Below are 20,655 nucleotides of genomic sequence, written 5' to 3'. Positions count from 1 at the left end.
AAGCCATCTTCCAGCATTAATGATGCACCTCAACCAGGAAATAAATTATCTTGCCAATCACAGTTTAATATTAACCAGTCAAAATCAGAACTAACAGATTAATGAAGAAAGCAGTCTTATTTGCAATGTCTGTTCTTCAGAATGTGAAACTGGGTAACAGGCAAAACAAAATAATGAAGCCATTTTCCTCTATCGAAACAAAAAGAGCTTTACCAGGCTTAGTTCTCTTTTTCTTTTTTTTCTTTTTCTTTGACTTGGACCTTCCATAGTCTTTGGATTTTCTTTCTTTGTTCTTCTCATGTTCTTTAACAGCTGAAATTTAAGAACATTCCAACTTCATTTTTAAGATATATACACATTTACTCATTAATTTTCTTAAAGACTTCCATGGTTTCTTTGTATGATCAGAAGCAGCTCACTGGGAAAACCAAGAAAACTTACTTGTAAGAACTCCCAGCTCTCATAATTGGAATGGTCTGTTTTAAATCCTAATTTGATTGTCCCATAACAAAATTAGAATAGCATGTGGGAGAAATCAACTGTACACCAATGCTCATTTACTACTTACCTGCTTCAGAGATTATTAAAAAGAAAATACTGGGGGATTTGTTATATCCTTTTTCTGAATTATTATGGCTGAACATTTCAGTAGCGTTGTGACAGAAGCCTGACAGGAACAAAACATAACCCTCCCCCAAGCCCCCCCAGACAGTTCCTTGGTCAAATACTTTGTTTTCATTGAAAATAGAGTAACAACTGGTTCAGTTGACTTTAACTGCTATTCTTGCACAATCTGTTCTCCATCCTATTTTCATGGGAAATAAAAAACACCATAATTTTTGAATGATTGGGTAATATACTTCAATCAAGTCCATCCTCAAAGCATGCTTCCAGAGCACTTGCCATGAAGTATAACCCCACTGCAAAGTAACATGCACAAACCCTTGTTTTCCATATCCTAGTGTTTGTTTACATCTCCTGTCTTTCAGATTTAGGTCTCTGCAGCAGAATTTCTAGATACTCATATAGTTCCTTAAGTAAATATTGCTGACTCAGAGACTACAGGTATAATCATAAAATCTATTATAAAATCATACTTTGCATGTCAAAAGGACTGTGCTCTCACGAGTCAGCCGATTAAGCCATTTAGAAACCTGTTTCAATTTCTGATTACTGATAACAGAATAAGCACACAAAGACACTCTATACTTTAAGAAATCTCCTGCATAAAACATTCAAGAACCCTAGCTGCTCTGTGACCACCCATGAAACAAACCTCCAATACCAGTGTATTATGCTAACCTCTTTCATAGATGCTAATAGTAAACTCCTCAGTTCACAATCTAAGGCTACATATTTATGGTAACAAACAGCTCACTCAGAGAAACTGGAAATCTCAGTCATGTTTTATCAGCTGTGATGACCATGCAGGAGACATGCTCATTAGCTCCTCCTCATGAATCTTCAGCACTGTATCTCTCCATCCTCTTAGTCCCTGAGCATCTCCTGATACTTTGACACTTATGTTCCTCTCCTGGAATGGCATTAGGGATGGCTGCTAAAACTGTGCATTGCCAGCAGCCACATTAACTGCTAACACTGATGGCAGCCTGCCATACCAATTACAGGTCCTTCAAAGACAGTATGACTGACAGCACAAAAGACAAACTTCACCCCCCCCGTCCATTATCATTTGTTGAATGAGATAAAAAAAAAAATCTGCAAAGAATGAGTATTACGAAAGGGACATTCCAAAAACCCTGTACTGCAGAATCTTTTTGTCTCAAGTTGTTTCTTGTAAGCACTCTGAATCCTAATGAATTCTCACTGAAAAGAGACCAGATAAGGAAGCTACCTAGATTACAATCATCCTCAGATTCACATGATCAAAGAGAAAGCTAAACTGCTTTATACAATCCTAAAAATTCATCACAACACAACTACATATTTAAAAAGGACTTTTTGATGAAAACATTAAAAGTCGTAAGCCCTCTCAATTTCTTTGAATGACAGAGACACTAATGAGGACCAGGATGAGTGCTCAGTCACATCCTCCACTACCACTAAAAATTTATCCTAATCTCCATATGCCATACTCTCAAGTAAGAAATGTCCCACTGAGTCAGCCCAACGAAGAGACACTAATGAGTCTCATTCAGATCTTCCTACAAGGGAAGGCAGCAAAGGATGCCCAAGAATATACAGAGGTGGTAAGTACGGACTGACTATGACCTACAGAACAATACAGTGACAGGCAAGTAAGGTGATCTTCTCAAGACTTTCTCCAGAACAAAGATCACCTGTTACAAATAGAATATACTAAACACAGATTTTGTTGCGTTTTCCTCATCACTATGACTCAAATTCTCACCACATATCTGAAGGAAAGTGGTGATGTAGTAAATCTGGATGTATGCTGGGAATTATTTATATATTACTTTATATATAAATATTTAAATATATGTATTACTTATATATATTAGTTTGTATGTACAGATACACATGCTTCATCTCCGGTATGGCTGTTACCCACCTATACTATAGTAGATTCCAGAACAAACAGGGTTTACACTATACTGCTGAACAGCTAAAGTCGTGAAGTAAAGTTATTCAGAGAAGTTTAGTAGCAAGGAGTGCTGACTACCAGAAGTAGCCAAATGCTATTAAAAAAACTATGAAAGAAAAAACTAGGTTGTTCTGCCCCTCTTCCTCCCCTCCTGACCCCCCTCCCCCTTTTTCTTTTGTTTTATTAAGTTTAGGTATCTCAAGCTCAGGATTACTTAAAATACTTAATGCTTCTGACAACCAAGAGTTTAACAGAATTAAGACACACATATCAAGCAGAAAACAAGTAAAATCTTTTTGTGCCCTTAAATACCTTAGTACTTTTTACATCTTAAAAACATTGCACACTGACTGGGAAAAAGGAACCCCAAGGCGTATAGCAAGAAAACTTATGAAATACCCTATATCGATTCTTCATTTGAAACTACTGCAAAGAAAAAGTGCAAAAACATCACTTACATTTTATACTGTACATTCATAAAAAATTAAACTCTCTAAAAGGTGTAGAGAATAATTTCTATCAATATTATCAGTTCCTTACAATGCTTAAAACATTTCCAGGACTCTTCCAAGTTTAACTTTTTAATGTTAAACTAAAAAGGCATACCATTTTCAACTCTTTCTTTTTCTTGATGCTTCCGCAGTGATCTTGCTATGTGGTTCTTGGTTTGTTCTCTAACAGAATGTCGGTGACTATTTAATGCACTTACAGGAGATGAAGTTCTTCTCTTTTCTATTTTTTCATCCCTATATGGAGTACTCCTTAGGGCTATGTGTAGAGGAGCATCTACAAAGAGAATAAAGACCAAGACCAAGCTTTAACTACTTTCAAAATGTAAGTCTACTTCACAAGCAGCAGTCCTGTTAGTCCGTGTTTCTGTTCAGACACTGCTCAACTCGCAGTCCTAGCAACTTGACCACAGAAAAGCTTTTAAACACAAGCTGATTTAAAGGTTAAAAGCTATAATGCTTTTGTTGGACTCACCCCCCCCAAAAAGAACAGTGGATATAAGTGAATGCTCTTTTGTTCCAGAAATACCACAGCTTTGAAGAAGGATGGTAAGAGAAACAATTCAGTCTGGCAGAGAACGGGTCAGATAAATTTTACTGTTACTTTAAAAGAAAAGGGGACCTATTGATTTAATTAGAAGAGCTACAGCCTGTCCTCAAAAATGTGCTTTGTAATGAGGCATACAGAAGTGGCATAGAGAAGCTCTGCACATCTAAGGAAGGTCAATTTTTAAATACATACCACTGAAACAGTGCTTTGAGTAAGATGCAAGAATTCCGTACCTCTACCTAAAATTCATGATACACAGACACGGCTTTATCTGAGATTCCATTTACTATGTAAGTCAAGTCAAAAAAGTTCTCTTCATCATAACTACAGCTAGCAACTCCTACTGAAAGACTCCTGGACAAGGAAAAAGAGGTGAAGCTGATAAAAGCTACAGCTGCATAGCATGTACAACAGCCAGACTAAATGAGACAAGTACATTGCCATTTTGGAGTACAACATCAAGTAACTTAGTCAATGAGACCCAGGAGGTGACAGCTTGCTGACTTTCAAGAATATCCAATTCTATCAGCAGCAGCATCTCAAAAGTTCAGTGGATATGAAAGGCACCTTCCTTCCTGTCTGAAGATCTACATACCAGCAGGATTTTCATTTGGACACCTCTAACTAAACAACTGTGAGCAGTAACTGAAAATGACTGAGAACAGAATGAGGAGTCCAAGAAGCATACTTAGGAGAAAAAAATGATATCAAGTAGCCTGCCCTGACCAGCATTTCAAGTTGAATCTATAACAAGGCACATTAAGACATGTCATTACAGAGCTTTCAGAATCAAGTGGATCTCTTCAAGCAAAAGAAACTCCAAAATCCAGAAATCTGAAGACCATCAAATGACTTTTTCCCTGGTCCTCTCACTCTGAAGTTGCGGTACATCTTAAAAAGAATAGGAGTCATTCATAACTATTTGTGTAACCAAATTGTTACCTTCCAGTCACTTGCCACAGTACTTTACAGCAGCTACAACAGAAGACAGAAATTAGACCAAACCCCAAATTTCCACACAAGACTGTCTCATAAAGGTACCTTTTGTCCATTCAGGCAATTTACTGTTGCCTTTACCCGGGTGCTTATAAGACTGTAGAAAGTAGCATGTTTTGTCCACAAAGAATTATCAAAAGCAGAAAATACTCCTTGGTATGATACTGCAGTATGAGTATGGCCTTCCATCTTCAACAGGACTAACTTCTCTTGCAGGAAGAAGTATAAAGAGGGGGGTTTTTAAATACAGGTATATTTTTGTAGGACTTACTACTAACAAAATTTGCTCATCTGAGGACTTCCATGATTACTAGGTTGAATAAGACCTCACCAGTTCAGACAAACAAAACTTTTTCCCATTGTACACAGTAGCTGAGAAATAAGATTAAGGTACTTCATAACCTGTTTGGGAACACCAGTGTCCTGACAAACTTTCTGTAATGCAAACTGTTCGCAGCAGTATACGGTGAGAAGACATGTAAACAAGCTTTTCTTAAGCTTTCCCGATTCTCTACCATTCCTTTTTAAGTTTCAAAAATATTTACAGAACACCATGTCACGGAACCCCAAAATGACAATACAAAAATCTATACAAACCAGACAACCTTCATTCCGGCTTCCTAACTTTCCCCTCACCCAACAGCCCAACTCCATTTCACGAATTGTTTGAAGAACCCCATGGCCACCTTGATCCCAGAGGTGTTTCAATGAGCATAAGGCACCTGGTCTTCCTGTGGGCTGAAATCTGTGAACAGACTCTTGGTGGAACAAAGCTGTATTTCACATTTGGGTTTTGTTTTTTTTTTTTGTTTTTTTTTTTTTTTAGCATTGCGAGACTGAATTGTAAGGAGATTTTGCTAAGAATATATTGTAACTTTTAAGACACATAAATGTTAATAGATTTCTGTAAGATTTTTCAGCCACCAGTAACAGTGTCTTGGGGGAGTTCAAGGGTACTCTATCACATATCTGATGTATTTTTCTTCAATAACTGACAAAAAATAGAAGCAAATATGTTAAGTTTTGAAGTACCTTTTGTTCCACTGATAGAAAAGTTTAGAGGGTCTATGAGATCTTTGAGCACTCTGAAATATATTTTAGGAGTTGAGACTAAATTTGACAAGTAGATGAGACGAAAAACTAGAAAGTTATTCTAAACTTTTGGGGAAGTAAACATTAAAACTTGTGCTATGAAGACCCAAACTTTTAAGCCTTTCACATTTAGTGTCCTGTTTCTTCCCAATACAATGTTTTCAATTATAATTCAGACAGGCCAATTTATAAAATTACCCCCAAAAGAACAAAGAGCAATTACTTACCGTAACAGCTACAACCAAAAACTTGTATTTTGGCATATGCGTTTAAAACTTGCATGTTTCCCAAGTTCAGACTCTCTGAGTGAGCATCACCTACAGAGTGTGCCACGTGCTTTCATCCTCCCACTCTCCCCTTCACTCTCTAGAAGGCTTCTTACTCCTCTGCTTCCTCCCAATCACAGGAAATCCCAACTTGCAGTTTCAAGAAAGGCCAACACAGAGCAGAGTGCACAATACACAGTATTTAGAAGGACAACACCTTCAATTTTTGCTAGTGCTATAACTAACTTCTCTTGTAAGCACTCTACTGAGGCTACCAGGCAAGAAGATGACTGTACCACGAGTCTGTAGTGAACAACAGGACTATGTTCATAGAGACTCCTATTAGAAAGTGCATAAGAGACTCCTGTGAATTTCCTAAAGCTGTCTATGCAGGTCCCATGATGACACCTGCTCTTGTCTTACAGAGATATCCTGAAGTGGGTCACAGGTGGCATCTAAGCTGTAACTTTCACACATTCCTGATGGTCACCAACTCAAAAATCAAAATAGATATTAGTACACTTTAATACTTTTACAATCTAGAATGTCATTAATTTCTAGGTTAGATGATGCTAAATACCACTGACAGGAGCAGGAGATACATTCATAAAAAACTGCAGATGAAGAGGTTTGCTGATTAACTGCCCCCTAGCCTTCTTCCACTGAGTTCTTTCAGGTCTTTCTTCTATAATTCTGGGAGAAGTATCCTCTTCCATATAAAGAGCTGATCCAGAAGCAGTGAAGGGTCTTACAAACTAACAAATACAGACCTGATATGAAACCACCTTGACCATGCAGAAACCACAAGGACAGAGACTTACGAGAAGCATGTCAAGACTTGGTGACCAACAAGGCAATAGCTTCCTGTCCAGTGGAACACAAAAGATGTCAGACCCCAGTTAAGAAGGTAATTCAGCTTTCACAGGAAGCAAAGAGACTCAAGTCTGCAAATTAGACAATATTCAATATCCACAGCTGTGAGATCATTTGCTGAGAATATCCACTGATATTTTCAAGAACTGAAAGACCACGTATCGTCTTGACTTTCACACAACCATCCTCCACAAACTAAATGCAGTATTCTTAAGATAAGCCACAAAGACAATCAGCAATTCTGCAGAACACAGAGGGTGTTAATGCAGATCTTTACCTACTCCAGTGAGAAACCCTGTGTGTATAGGTCACCCAACTGTCTAGCAAAGAGGCATCTGTCAGCCAATATTTAGAAGAAACAAGAACCCCCCCAAAAGGATCGCTCTGAAAACCACTAAGCCACGTGCCAAAGGTTGACATGTTAAACAGCTATCAGTTGACAACTGGATGTCTTAGATATTTAAGCTGTCAAAACAAGTTTGCCATCTGTTTCCTATACACGCACAGTTAGGATCTCATCAGTAACATGAGTAAATACAAGACCCCTTTTTTCTTTACATGTATTCCTGGCATTAAGACACTTATGCATTAAGATGACATACTGTAACTAACTTTAAGTAGGCAGAATTTTCTAACAACAAGGTCATGTACAAAAATTTAAACCTACTGACAGAATGCACATTTTTTTATTTAAGCATAGACTTTAAATATGGACTCCTCAGTAGGGGCAGACTTTCTGCAGTCTCTGAACTACAAACTGCAGGTCTGTTGCTTTCTTTCCTTCCTCATGGCAAGGAGAACATCACGGCCAAGACTGGCAGCAATTTGCCAGACTGAGGCTGCCGTTATATACCCACATACCAAAACTGCAGTCTAAGACTGCACAGTATTTTTCAAGTCTCAAAACCAGGTTTAAGTTCCATTAGAGCAAAACTCCTCAGGGGAACTGAACTGCATCCTAGGAGCATAAGGGTATCAACTGATGAAGTCCCTGCCAGTACAACAGTTGTGTTGAGGGCAGTAACAAGTCTGTCAACACTACTAAGTGGTTAAGAGCATTATGAGTACATCGGCCACCTTAGTGAAGGTTTTGATAGCATCTCCTTGCACACCCCTATCAACTCCCCTACTTGTTCACATCTATCCAGGTTAGAATTTCCGGACAAATCTTTACTACCTATCAATTATAGAGCCTCTCCAAGGTCTGACATGAGGTACATAAGGTGTGCAAGCACTGAAGTCTGGCACAAGTTGACTTTCAGATTTCAGGAAAACTGTTCAACACAAAGGCATGAATTAAATTTTGTTGAATCTTCAAATGAAAAGATTTTACTAAAATAAAAGCCAGTGATTCAGAAAGACTCAAAGTCAAGATGATCAGACATTGATATTGAGATTATGAGTTACAGATACAAAGAATTAAATGAAGCTATTCCATGCCTCATGGCCTTGGAGTGGTCTATCCAAAAGAGAAAACTGGCACTTTCAGAGGAAGTTGTTTACAATAAGTGTTTATAGGGCACAAGTCACAGTATGGGATGACATACTTAAACAGTAAACTAAGTGCTTGGGACCACAAAGCAAAAAAGCCTATCTTAATGCATATGAACATGGAATGCGGTTCTACTTCTTTATTACAGCAATCAACAAGCAACCACCAGCCAAAAAATTTTAACTGATATTACACCACATTCAATTTCCAAGTGATAAATTTGATAGAACATCTCGATTTGAGCTGTCAAAAACTTAAGCAACTCTCTCCTGCAAGACAGACTTTTGAGAAGCCATCTGCAGCCTATGCTCAAAAAGCTTCTTTTAGGCTTATGCGCCCCACATACATTTCTGCAGGTCTTGATTTTCCTCTAACAGAAGACTGTAGGTGGCTCTATAATGCAGCTGCAGAGGTGTAATCCAGCGTAAGAGCTGAGGGCAGAAAAGCCTGCATCTCCTATATTTCAGGGGGACACAAAATCAACTCCCTTATTCTTTATAAGGACAATCCTTTCAGTAAAGACCAAATAGTAGCAATACTCACAGAGGTATTATAACATGGGGCTGGGGGAAGAGTTATTTCTTTGTAATGATATTGTATATTTCCCAATAAATTAGAGAGAAGAGGTATTGCCTGAATGCATCCAGTAGCCATTTAAGTCTGTCATTCTGTTCAGAATAGTAAGGCGTATCTAAAATACAAGTTAGGCAATGGTACTTCCTTCCCCTCAGTTCAATGAGGGACCACTACAGAATTTAGAGAGGTATTTGTAAAATTTGCCACTGCAAAGGTAAGATCCTTCTTAGGGAAAAGGGAGAGACGGGACAAATCAGTTTGACATTAACCTCTCCAGCTCACTCAAGTTTTGAAGCCAACATCAAATGGCAGAACTTAAATTTCAGATGTTGAAATTTCAGAGTCTCCACTTTAGTGCAAAGTAATTATACCTGAATTGCTCCTTTCTACACCCCACAACATGGTCACTGGAGACCACTTACATTCATCTTTTCTACATGTTGAAATTCTGATCTTAAGCACTACTTTTCTGAATACTGTATAGTTTCCTAGAACTTAAGGAACATTAAGTATTTTCACTTTAAATCTAGCCAGCAGTCCACCCCCAGCATTTATTTATTTGAATTTAATGTGTAGCAGAGACAGTAAGGAGGCCCAGAACTCCAAAATCAAACTTCTGAGGTAAGGACTTAAGTGTGATAAAGCTCCTAAAGCAAGAGCATCTCCAAGCTTATGAAATAGCAATACTCATGATTTCTGAAGTCCTACCTGTTAGAAACCACCATCTTCTTAAGCACTGAAACCTATCTAATATAATGAAGAAACAGAAACATGTACCAAAAGGTACAATGATTTAAATATATTCAGTCCGAACAGGAGAATTTTCACCCACAAAAGGATTGTAAAGATCAAAGTAAACCCACCATGTATCATACTTCATTATGTATTCAAAAGCCTTCACTCTCACCAAGTAGCACATCCTGAAAAGCCTTTAAAAAAGTTGAAATTGAAGTGTTCAGTAGATGTAGAGAAAGTCTTGCTGTGTATATAGGAGGAAAGGCTGTCCTCCTATATACACCATTAAGAACAGACGAGATGCTTGCAAAAAGACAGGAGAACAGAATGCAAAATGCAACAATATGAGCTCATAAACCCCATTAGCTCTACTTTAGAATGTGTGGTACATCCACAACAAAAACTAGAATAGTTAAGAACACACTGAGTTAAAAACCAAATGTCACTTAATATCAGATATATAACTGATATAAAATGACATTACTTTTCCTCATCAAGAAAAACCTTACTGTAGCTCCACAACAGCAGGCTCTGCCTTCCACCTTGATGCACTGTTCAACAGCAGTCAGCACAACCCAGGGGCTATATGCAGGGATATGCTAAGAAGCACACTGATAGGTTAAAAGTATCCATCCACAAATGGAGAATGAAAGGGGTGGGGACTTAAAATAAGCAAATGCAGTCACAACTCAACACCATAATGAGTTACCTGCCAGTGCAGTCAAGGTGATGACATCAAATCAACAATGTGCACATGGGGGAAAGAATAAACGAAAGGATCAAGACCTTGAGTCAGTAGTCAGTTCATTCAAGACAATCACATGAAAGCAACTTCTCAAACCAAAATAATTACTCAGTTACAAAAAGCAGAATAGAAGTCTTTTTATGGAAAAGCATGTGACATCCAAGAAACCTTTTTTGATCACTGTGCATTTGTTAGCAGCCGTTCTTCAGAGCACTTGTCTCAGGTGTGTGTGTCAAGGCAGTACTTTGGTTTCATTTAAGCTGCATGCAAAGTATACTAATACACACAAGTTGGTACATCCCAGTGTATTTAAGGAAAAATCTTCCTCTACCTAATCAAATCTTATGCCTTTGCATTATTTAAAGTTACAGAAGCATTTGGGCTATAGAAGTTTACATGCAGCAGCAGCAGTATGTTAAGATACACTTGTTAGGAACAGGCAGTAACAGGTCAAATGAAAAAATATTGCTGGACACATTAAGAAAAGCAGACACAAAGCAAGGTAAGGCTAGATATATTCTGCTGTAGGTCACTGAACAACTTGCAAGACTTTGAAATTCTTAAATAGAATAGTAATGAAAGATCAAATGCAAAGACAAAAAACGCCAAGGAATTCAGTAAAGAGAAAGCCGGATTTTAAAAAACAGGCTCAATCAGAAGAGACGACAATTCTTATGGACCTGCAGTACAAAGAGAAGTCCAGTCCACAAGAACGAAGTTTAGATAGGTTAACAACACTGCAGTTTACAACTAGACCTAGACTGCCACTCTGATGTTATGCAAGACTAGGAAGAAAGTGCTTCAGAAAATGAAACAGTGAAGCAGAAGTTAATGTGATTCTGAAGACTGTAAAGCAGTTATAATTAAGTAATTTTTTTTTCCCTCGACATTAAGTTTTTAATCCCTTTCCACTACCCATCAGTTATGCGAGGATCTCTTTCAGGTACAGCTGTAGTAATTGCATTTATTAAATACTAGAACTTTTTTTCCCTCACAAGTCCAGCAATGAGAACAGTAAATACTGCAGAAACCGGTACTGGATTTCTTGATAAGTATAGTCTTGAAGTCAGAGCATGAATTGTAAAACCTAAGAAATAGGAGAGAACTGGAGTTACTGAGACTGTTTCCTTAATACAGAAAAGGACAAAAGTCTTCAAACAATACTATTTAGATGTTTGTCAAGCCAGGAGAAAAAAAAAAAGTGTCAGAAACTCAGGGGACTGTAGTTCTGGAAAAAGAACAGAGGTTTAATACTCAACTGAGTTCTTACAGAAGAGTAAGAGAAGCTGCATAATCTGTTCATTACAGAACATGATATATATTTCTAGATGAGGAAATTTCTTCAGTTTTATTTTCTCTGAAACATAATGTTCACACATATTATGACTCTTCTCCACGAAGAAATATGCTAAGATGGAGTCCTACAGAGACTCCTTCAGCCCAAAAGAACATCTATTTCTGCTCTTTCCTGTTTGTCCTGCCTGCTGCTGTTTAAAAAAAGGAAGAGATCAGCAATATACTTACACAATGAACCAGCTGTGGTCCGTCCTCTTTTTGACCTTTCTTGATTAGCTTTTTCAGAAGCCAAAGAAGCTCTGGTTTGAATATTTCTTTTTACAGGGTTCTGCTGTGATTCTGCAGCCTTCTCCACTCCATGAAAGTATTTCATGTGATAATGCAATAACTTGGCTTTGCGGAAGGATTTTGAACAGTCCAAGAACTTGCATCTAAACTTGTGATCTTGATCAACAGTTGCAGCTTTTTTTGATGCAAGAAAATCTGTTCTCCTACAAGATTTTGTTACTGTAAGAACAAAACAGATAAATTCCCCCATGCATTTGCTATATTCATCAAATGGTTTCCTAAAGTTAAAACAATAAAAAAAGTTAAGAAATGAGCATGCATTCAAACACGTTAGCTACGAAATGCTAAAAATAAAATTTTAATGTTTTATCTGCCTTCAAGATCAATAGCTTTTAAGGGAAAACTCTGTCCTATTGTGCTCTTAAAAATTGGTCATCATGATGCCCATGTTTTTATGAATGAGTTATTGTCAGAAAACAACACTTTGCTTCCACAAGTCCCTTCACTGAATATAATACCACCATAGAAACAAAACTGAATTACACAGAGATTGTGTATTTTAGTCAGACCACTGAAGATTATGTTCTATCAAGTACTTATTTGTTTATAACTGTTCACATCTTTGGTGAAGACACTTTCCAAGGAAAATAGTTCTGCTGCTTTGCTTATAGTTGTTTTGCTACCTGCTTTCCAGATGCCTTGTCCTATCACCAAAGTCTGATTACTTCCAAGAACAACAGAAGCAGTATCTGAGAACTACCCTTTTCAAGTAAAATTGAAATTTATTTCAATTTTCAAACAGCAATGAAAGAATGAAAATAAGCAAAAGGACAATTGCTTGCACCTGTTAAGAAAAAAAGTCCCCTCTGAGCTATAGTTGGTTAGTTTTTTAAAAAAAAAGCAAGGAAAGTCTTCAGACTCCAATGAAGAACATTTTAAGGCATCTGTTTTACAGAGCACTGCTGTGCAACCTACTCCTATACCTTAACTTGACCTGGTAAATTCCCAGTTCTTCCAGCATTTCAGGAACTTTTAATTCATGTTTTTGCTAAGAAATACACAAAATAAACATTTTGAACTAAGTAAACCAGATTACTGAGACCAGTATCTGTACCCAATACAACAGAGGAGAGAGAGAAATTTGGAAACAGATATCAAGAGATCCAGGCAATTATCCATCACAGCACACAGCATCAAAAAAATCCCTCACCAACCAGAGGACAAGAGAAAGTAGGTGTCATTTTTACAAAACAGGTTCCAAATATATTTTTTCTATTTGTCTTGACAGAATTAAAATATTATTTCCATATTTACAAGTATTTTCAAACTTAGAGGATTAAGAAAAAACGTTTAAATCTAAGACCCAGACATAGCAACAGTGATGCAAAGCTGAAGGTATACAGCACATGAATTAAAGGCATTGTATTAGAAGTAGTTGAAAACAAGGAATAAGAAGATGCAGAAATATTACAAACAAGAACAATTGCAGAAGACTTTCCACACGTGCACATATGCTGGAATGCACTGGATGGTGGTGTTAAAGGTAGTGTCAACATGATGTTGAATTAAGAACACTGGACAGCTTGTTCAGAAATTTTTAGCATGTGGCAACAAAATTGCCGAGTGCTACTGAACTGCATACTTAAAGGTTATGTCATAGTGAAGGAAAGCATCCTAGATAGCTGTATCTGAAGCACACTCTAGTCTTTAAGTACTTATGACAAAGAAACAAAACCTGAAATCATTCATAGAGAAAAAAAAAAGTAGTGGTACTATGGAGGCTGATGTACAGGGAAGGTTTAAGAAGTCATATGCACATCAGACCTGTTAAAAAGAAAAAATATTCAGTTAATTTTGAGAAGAAAACAGTAAAAATGAAGACTTATTTTGAGTGCTTCATAAAGATACCAACAAGGAGAAAAAGAAACTCATTTTGGCATAGCCATATTAAGAACATGCTGACAGGGATGCTGCTTCAAGCAGTTATGGTAATAAGATTGCAACACAGCCAGACAATTGGATCACATGTGCAGAATGACAAAGTTGGACAATACCAAAATCAAAATATACTGTACACCATCAAAAGTTGCATAGATAAAGAATGAAAAATTATTTCAGGAACCATCAGTGAAATGGCCCGTGGTTTTAGTGAAATCAAGTGCAGAAATGTTCTCTTGACTGTAAAGCTTATGAGAATGATGACAATGAAAGAGAACTTGTTTCTATTTAATAATTAACATTGAAGATAGGAAAACTTAACTGCAACGGGGGTGATAGGTCCGAAGATTTAACCAAAAAATATTACAGAGATGACAAGGGAAATTATTGTACTGTCACACAACTGTCACCATGAGGCCCTGTATCCAAGCTCAGAGCACTTCCTCTCCAGTGAGATGGACAAATTCTGGAGAAGATACATGGAATGGCTTCTAACTGATCAGCTACAAGTTAGAAAAGGAGCACAGGATCATGTTAGCTGAAGTTTAGAAACAGAGGTAACCAAGACACAGGGGAAGGGGAAGGAAAGCAGATGAAAACTTACTGCAACAGGCAGAAAGAATCTATTCAAACCAATAAAAGCACAGACAATACCAGGCAGTTTGAAACAAAGTTGTGCTGGGTTTCTGTGGCCCATTTTTTGGTAGCGGGGGAGGGGGCTACAGCAGTGGCCCCTGGGAGAAGCTCCTCGAAGCTCCCCCGGCTCCAAACTGGGCCCACCTCGGGCCAGGGCCGAGCCGCCCCGCAATGGTGGCTGCACCTCTACAATAACGTATTTGAGAAGGGGAACCCGGGAGGGGGCTGGGACTCGTGAGGAGGAGTTACAAGAAGGACGAACACCCAGGTCAGGGGAAGGGAGGAGGAGGAGGAAGAGAGGGAGGTGCGCCAGAGCAGAGACCCCTTACACCATGGAGATGGCAGGGCCACCCACCCTGCCACCCACGGAGGTCACCAGCAGAGCAGAGGCCAACATGAAGCCTGTGGAGGAGCCCACACCAGGACAGGTAACTTCACTTAAAAGAAGCCAGGACTCTGAGGGGAGAAGCAGCCCCCGCTGTTGTGGTTCAGCACCGGGAGCACTGCGACACGCAGCGGGGACCCACGGCGGAGCAGCGTGGGAACGGCTGCAGCCCGTGGGGAGGACTCGCCCCGGAGAAGGTCCATGGAGGACTGTCTGCAGTGGGAGGGGATCCACACAGAGCAGCGGAGGAGCACACGGCATTCACCCCCACTTCCTGAGGAGGAAAGAGCATGGAGCTGACTGTAACCCACTCCCCTGCCCCCTGTGCCGCTGGGGGAGCAGTTAGAGAGATGGGGAGTAGAGCTGAGCCCGGGGAGAAGGGAGTGGTGAGGTGAGGTGTTTTTAGATGTGGTGGGGGATTTCTCACTGTCCCACTTTGTCTGTTAAGTGCTGTCTTTGCTAGCATTTGAATTAAAGTGATGGTTTTTTTCCTTTGACCGTAACGAGTGAGCACCCCTCAGCCATTTTGCTTCATTTTTTTCCTTCCCGTTAGCGAGACGGGAAGGAGTGAGTGGGCTCAAACCTTGACAAAAGCTTATCACATTTGGGCACATTTACTTTCTTTACAAGTAACACAATAGAACACTGGCACCAGGGCACAGTAAGAAGCAGATGCCCAATTCCACCATGCAGGAGAGCCTCTGAAGAGCTTGTGCTCCCAGACAAATGCTCTTGAATCAGATTCATTACACCAACAATTAAAGGGATGAACGTCAATCCTTACACATACATATATTTTTGCTCACAATGCATGGTACTAAAACTGGTTTCTATGGAAAGAAAGTCTTGCTGTATTAGCTTCAGATTTTCAGGCACTTTTCAGGAGCTTGGTGTGTGTTTTCTCTGAGTACAGAGGAAAGTTAGTGATAGACCTACCACCTGCTATTTCTTCCATGCTTATAACCAAAATTAAAACTCCTCACCCAAGATTCAATTAGCCCTTACAATATTAAGCACAGGGACTCAAGGGCAAACAGTGACTCCTTTAACTTTCACTACAGAGAAGAAAAACATCCCTTCAGCATTCAAGTCAGCAACCTCTCTCACTTCTCACTGTGCTGTATTATCCAAGGTTCAAGCTATGACCACATTCAGTAGTAAGTTTACAGTAAAATGTCACAGTGTGAAGCTTCTGAGTCTACAAGAAATTTTTTTTCCCCCCCCACCAATTCTTTGTTTGAATTGACTCCTGCTGGGACAGGAATTTTTGGCAGCAGCACAGTATCTTAACTGATGGTCTGACATCTTGAGGCATCCTCTGCAACACACTGGTAAGCTATCCCTGAAAGCCAGCAGTGCACATAACACTTAGCATTTTCCACCAATTAAAGCTGTCCTTGCTGCAGTTTCTAGCCATTAGATCTTCACACACAATTGTCTGTTAAACTGATGAGACTTCTAGGGTCTCTTTCCAGGTCTCCATAGAAATACTACACAAAGATCAAATTATTCCTTCACCTGCTGTTAAACTAAATACAGTCTCTCTAAAACCTATGTTCTCTGATGCTTCCATCTATTATCTTCAAGATTATTTGTTTGTTACCTTTCTTGAGCTGACACTTTTTACACTGTGCTTTGGATCACTTCACACCGTTGGGCTGCCTTCTTCATTAATCACCTATTTCGTTGGTCTTATTTCTTCTGGAATCTTGTGTTTTACTTGAGCTCACCAAAAGTGTTCCTGTTCACCACTTTAGCACCCAAACTATGTTTCTTTATTTTCCAGAGCCTTTGTTTTTCAAGATCTCCATTGTGAAACAAAGAACATCTTGCCTAATTGCTCTTCTCAAACAATTTTAGGTAAGGACAGCATCCAAACATTTCCAGTGTGTCCAGAACCCACTCATGTTGATGCTTGGTGTAATAAACACATATGGCATCAATAATTACAGATCATTACATGTTTACAAAGTTCTGATTTTTGAGCCTGAAACATTACTTGATATTGCAAGAACTACTCAGGACAGTATTTCATATGTTCCTCCACTCCCCATTTTCTCCCTGTGCTGGCACTGAGTTTGTAACAATAAGAACAGGGAAGTCGGTACTGCACAAAAAAGCTTGTAAGCATGGAGTCTGCTATTGTACAAACCTTGACATACCTTTAGAGGGGGCTATCAGCTGGGTGGATGTAAAGGCTTTACCTGCACTCTAAGGTGTAACTGAAACAGTGTCTAGATGGTGTTGTCTACCTGTAAGAAACTAATGGAGCAAGGCAGGATGGACTTCTTTCTGTATATTGTTAGGGTTAAAATGACAACTTTTACACTACCTTGAAGGAAACAAAGCCTACCGAGCTATGCTGCAGGATAAACAGCTACTCTCTCAAACTGGATGCAAAGATACTATGCTTCTCCTTAACTGAAACCCAAAGTTAAAAGTGACAAAATCAGAAAAGTACATGGTAAGTATAAAGCAAATACAATCCCTGATACCTGTCTATGCAAATAAAAAAAGTAATCTTAAGAGTTCTAGGAAATAAAACTACAAGCAGGATAGCAGATCTGTGCAAAACAAAGGCAGCTCACCTTTCAAGTCAAATCAGTTTGTAAGAAAAGCCACACAAACAGCTGTATACTAAGACTGTTTTCAGATAAATGAAACAGAGCTTCAACTGGCTGCAAAAATGTGCCAGACTGCCAACCAATTTTCTGAAAGACAACTTCATTTAGCTAAATCCTAATCATCAATTTTGGTCCCTAAACATTAGAGGACCCAGAAACCAGCACAACAGGACTGTTATCCTCTAGTACATGTAATTAGAATTCTGCCGAAAATTTTAAAAAAGGAACTTAAGTTTTGACAATCAATGCTATATTGCCATTTCAGAACACATTACAGACATACACATTGTAAAACGTAACAAGCATATAAACACTCAAAATTGTATTTGCTTTTACAAATGTCTGCAACTACTATAAATCTTGAATCATTTACCTGTGACTGGGAAAACATTCTTTAAAAAGAGCACTTTTGTCATTAAAAATTCCTGATATTCCAATGCTATAAAAATCAAGTTCTTCCTATACATCTTGCAAGTTAAAAGTAGTACTACCAGGGTGCATCACTCACCTATGCTAAAACAACACTAACAAAACACACTGAAGAAAAGGAAGGTTATTAATTTTATTATGTTTTATAGTGTTTTCCTACAGGAAGAAAATTAATTCCCATCAAGTGACTAAAATTAAAGATTCAGACAAATAAAAAAGTTAGTACTGGGTTACAATGTTGCACTTATTACAAGTTTGAGAAGTTATTTTTGACTTTAGCTTCTTTCTGTAGGGAAAAGAATGTTGTTTTCCCATGACAAACCTGATAAGAATAACAAGAGCGATTCACAACAGCTTAAGTTCCTAGCCTGCTGCTAGAAGACAAGTGGTATTTTGTCACCTGTGATGACCCACTGGTCAGAACTAGTTTCAGGTAGATGGAGATACAGAAAGGCTTGGGAGAACCTGAACTTTTGAACTTTCATCTTAGGACACTTGAGTGATGAGCTCATGCATATTAACTTCTCTGCCCTGGAGAGAGCCAAGGTCCGTTTCCACGAACATGCGACGTATGAACACATCCATAAAGGGGAGTGTCGGGAGGCAGTTTGGGAATCTGCACACCCTGTAGTCCTCAGCCAGTGCGGAATCAGGGGAGGGAACGTGCGGCCAGGAGGAAGGGATATAAACCATTGCTTGATGGCTGAAAGGCGCGTCCTCTTGGTGGGGGGCCTGGTCTTGCAAGAACGTAATAAAAAGTGCTTCCCAACCCATCCTGTCTGAGCCATTGATCCATGGCAGTTGAGCATTTCTCACACCTTCCATGATTTATTTTGTTTGTATCTGGTATGGAACAATACCCCTTTTTTCCACACACACCACCTACTCTGACAATATACTTCTCCCCTTTCCAAACCCCAAATCTCTAATACACATGGCAGTCTGACAGTAACAACTGTTTATTCGAGCAGCTATGTTATTTGGAGACATGTCTGTATGTTCCCTTGATAATTAACCACAAAGTAAGTTAAGTCAGCTTTCAGCCTCCAACACCAGTTATTTATAGGACAGCACGTTCAGACACTTTAACACCTACCCAGGAGCATGAAGCCACTGGCGGTTTTCTGAGGAGTTTTCAGACCCCCCCTGTAAGACCTGTCATGCTGCTGCTCACACATGCCACTCCCAGGTGAAAGCCGAAGCCTTACTGTTCCCCCACCAGGCAGCTTATAGGTACTGGAGTGTACAGACACAATCCCACAAGTAAAGACAGAAGCAGATACAGGAACACACAGATCCCCATTTAACTACAGATTATTTATCCATTATAGGATCTACGGAGTTTAAAACTCTTATCAACAAACCACTCATTAACAGCATTTTTAAAGTTGGTTAAGTATGGAAATCTAGGTTTTTGTACTTGGATTGCAGGTGACAGTATTTACTCAAAAGGACCCTGTACCATTGTTATTTCTCATGCTTAAGAGTTTTCTGAAATAAAAACACCTGCTTGACACATCTGGACATCCACCAAGGTGCAGGTCTGGCATTTCTAATGCTAAATGAGATGCCTTTAAATTAAACAAAATCCACACCACAGCTCTGAACTTCAGGTCAGAATTCAATACGAGTGCATATTCCTGAATACACTTTAATCCAGCTCACTCAAATACTGACAGAAGTGCCAGAAGGAAGAGTGCACAAGCTACGCCAAATGCTTTGGGTAGGCATCTGACCAAGTCACATTTCCTCAGCTTTACTGCTTGTATCCAATTAAGGAAGCTTAGAAGGCCACATTCCGCACATCACATCAGTGCGACTGACACCACACACACAGGTAGTGCACGTTCAGCTGGAATTCTCCCCAGTTTAAGCCCAAATTACAAATGTTCAGCCATCAGGAAGTCAGAGGGAAGTGGCAATAATGGTAAAAGTTATCCAAAGAGATCGCAGTTTTTTGATCTCCCAATGGCTGCCGCACACCAGCATTATACGAATGTCCTGCCCCACTGAAACAAAAAAGGCCCAAACAATTGGCCTCAAAGCACAGTTGACTTCTGAGTGAATCCCCCGACCAGCAACCAGCATCTTATCAGCAGCATGAAGCAACCAGCATTTTATCAGTGTGAAAATGCACCCCTGGGAACAATCCCTGGGAACTATAAATAAACAATAGGAAGTAACTATAAATCCCAAATGTAAAGAAAAACAGAAACTCCTCAGACGTGCCCGGATCCTGGCCAGATCCGGACACACCCGAGTGAGGCATGTCAATCTACCAGGTATCTCCCCTGCATTTTGTATAGACTTGTTTGTTAACCTGTACAAAAGCCGGGCCCTCTCCCAGCACAGACACAGACCTCCCCTACGAGCGGGCGCCCTGCGTGGGACTTCCCATTGCCGGGCCAGGCTCTGCGACCCTTGGCTGGGACGGGGCTCCCCGGCTGGTGCACGGGGCGGGGGGGTGGTAAAGTAGGAGGGCAACTGGTGATGGATCTTTCTTAATCACTATAGCCAGCTTTATGTAGCAATGACTAGGTGCGTTACCTTGCTTGTTCTTTCTGCCGCTTTAAACTAAAGTAAAATAAGCCTATTTCTTTAGCTTGGTGTCTGTGTCCTTTGTGTTAACCCCATCAACTGGCAAAACAACTACCTACCT

General features: G+C 39.4%; 1 protein-coding gene across 5 annotated transcripts in view; it reads right to left on the bottom strand.

Annotated features, from left to right (window-relative positions):
* The window catches only part of PHF20 (PHD finger protein 20), a 76,989-nt gene that overhangs the window by 23,577 nt on the left and 32,757 nt on the right, over nucleotides 1-20,655 (bottom strand). For 4 of the 5 annotated variants that reach the window (XM_042800846.1, XM_042800847.1, XM_042800849.1 and 1 more), the window contains 3 exons: nucleotides 11,925-12,203; nucleotides 3,173-3,352; nucleotides 214-312 (listed from right to left, as the gene is read on the bottom strand). In XM_042800846.1, the coding sequence (XP_042656780.1) occupies nucleotides 214-312; nucleotides 3,173-3,352; nucleotides 11,925-12,203 (558 nt within the window). The remainder of the gene's footprint in view (nucleotides 1-213; nucleotides 313-3,172; nucleotides 3,353-11,924; nucleotides 12,204-20,655) is intronic. The other variant, XM_042800851.1, reaches the window with a different exon arrangement.

The sequence above is a fragment of the Tyto alba genome, unplaced genomic scaffold, assembly GCF_018691265.1.
Source record: "Tyto alba isolate M040663 unplaced genomic scaffold, T.alba_DEE_v4.0 Super-Scaffold_33, whole genome shotgun sequence".
In the NCBI taxonomy this organism is placed as follows: domain Eukaryota; kingdom Metazoa; phylum Chordata; class Aves; order Strigiformes; family Tytonidae; genus Tyto; species Tyto alba.
This window is presented reverse-complemented; position numbering and strand designations above follow the sequence as displayed.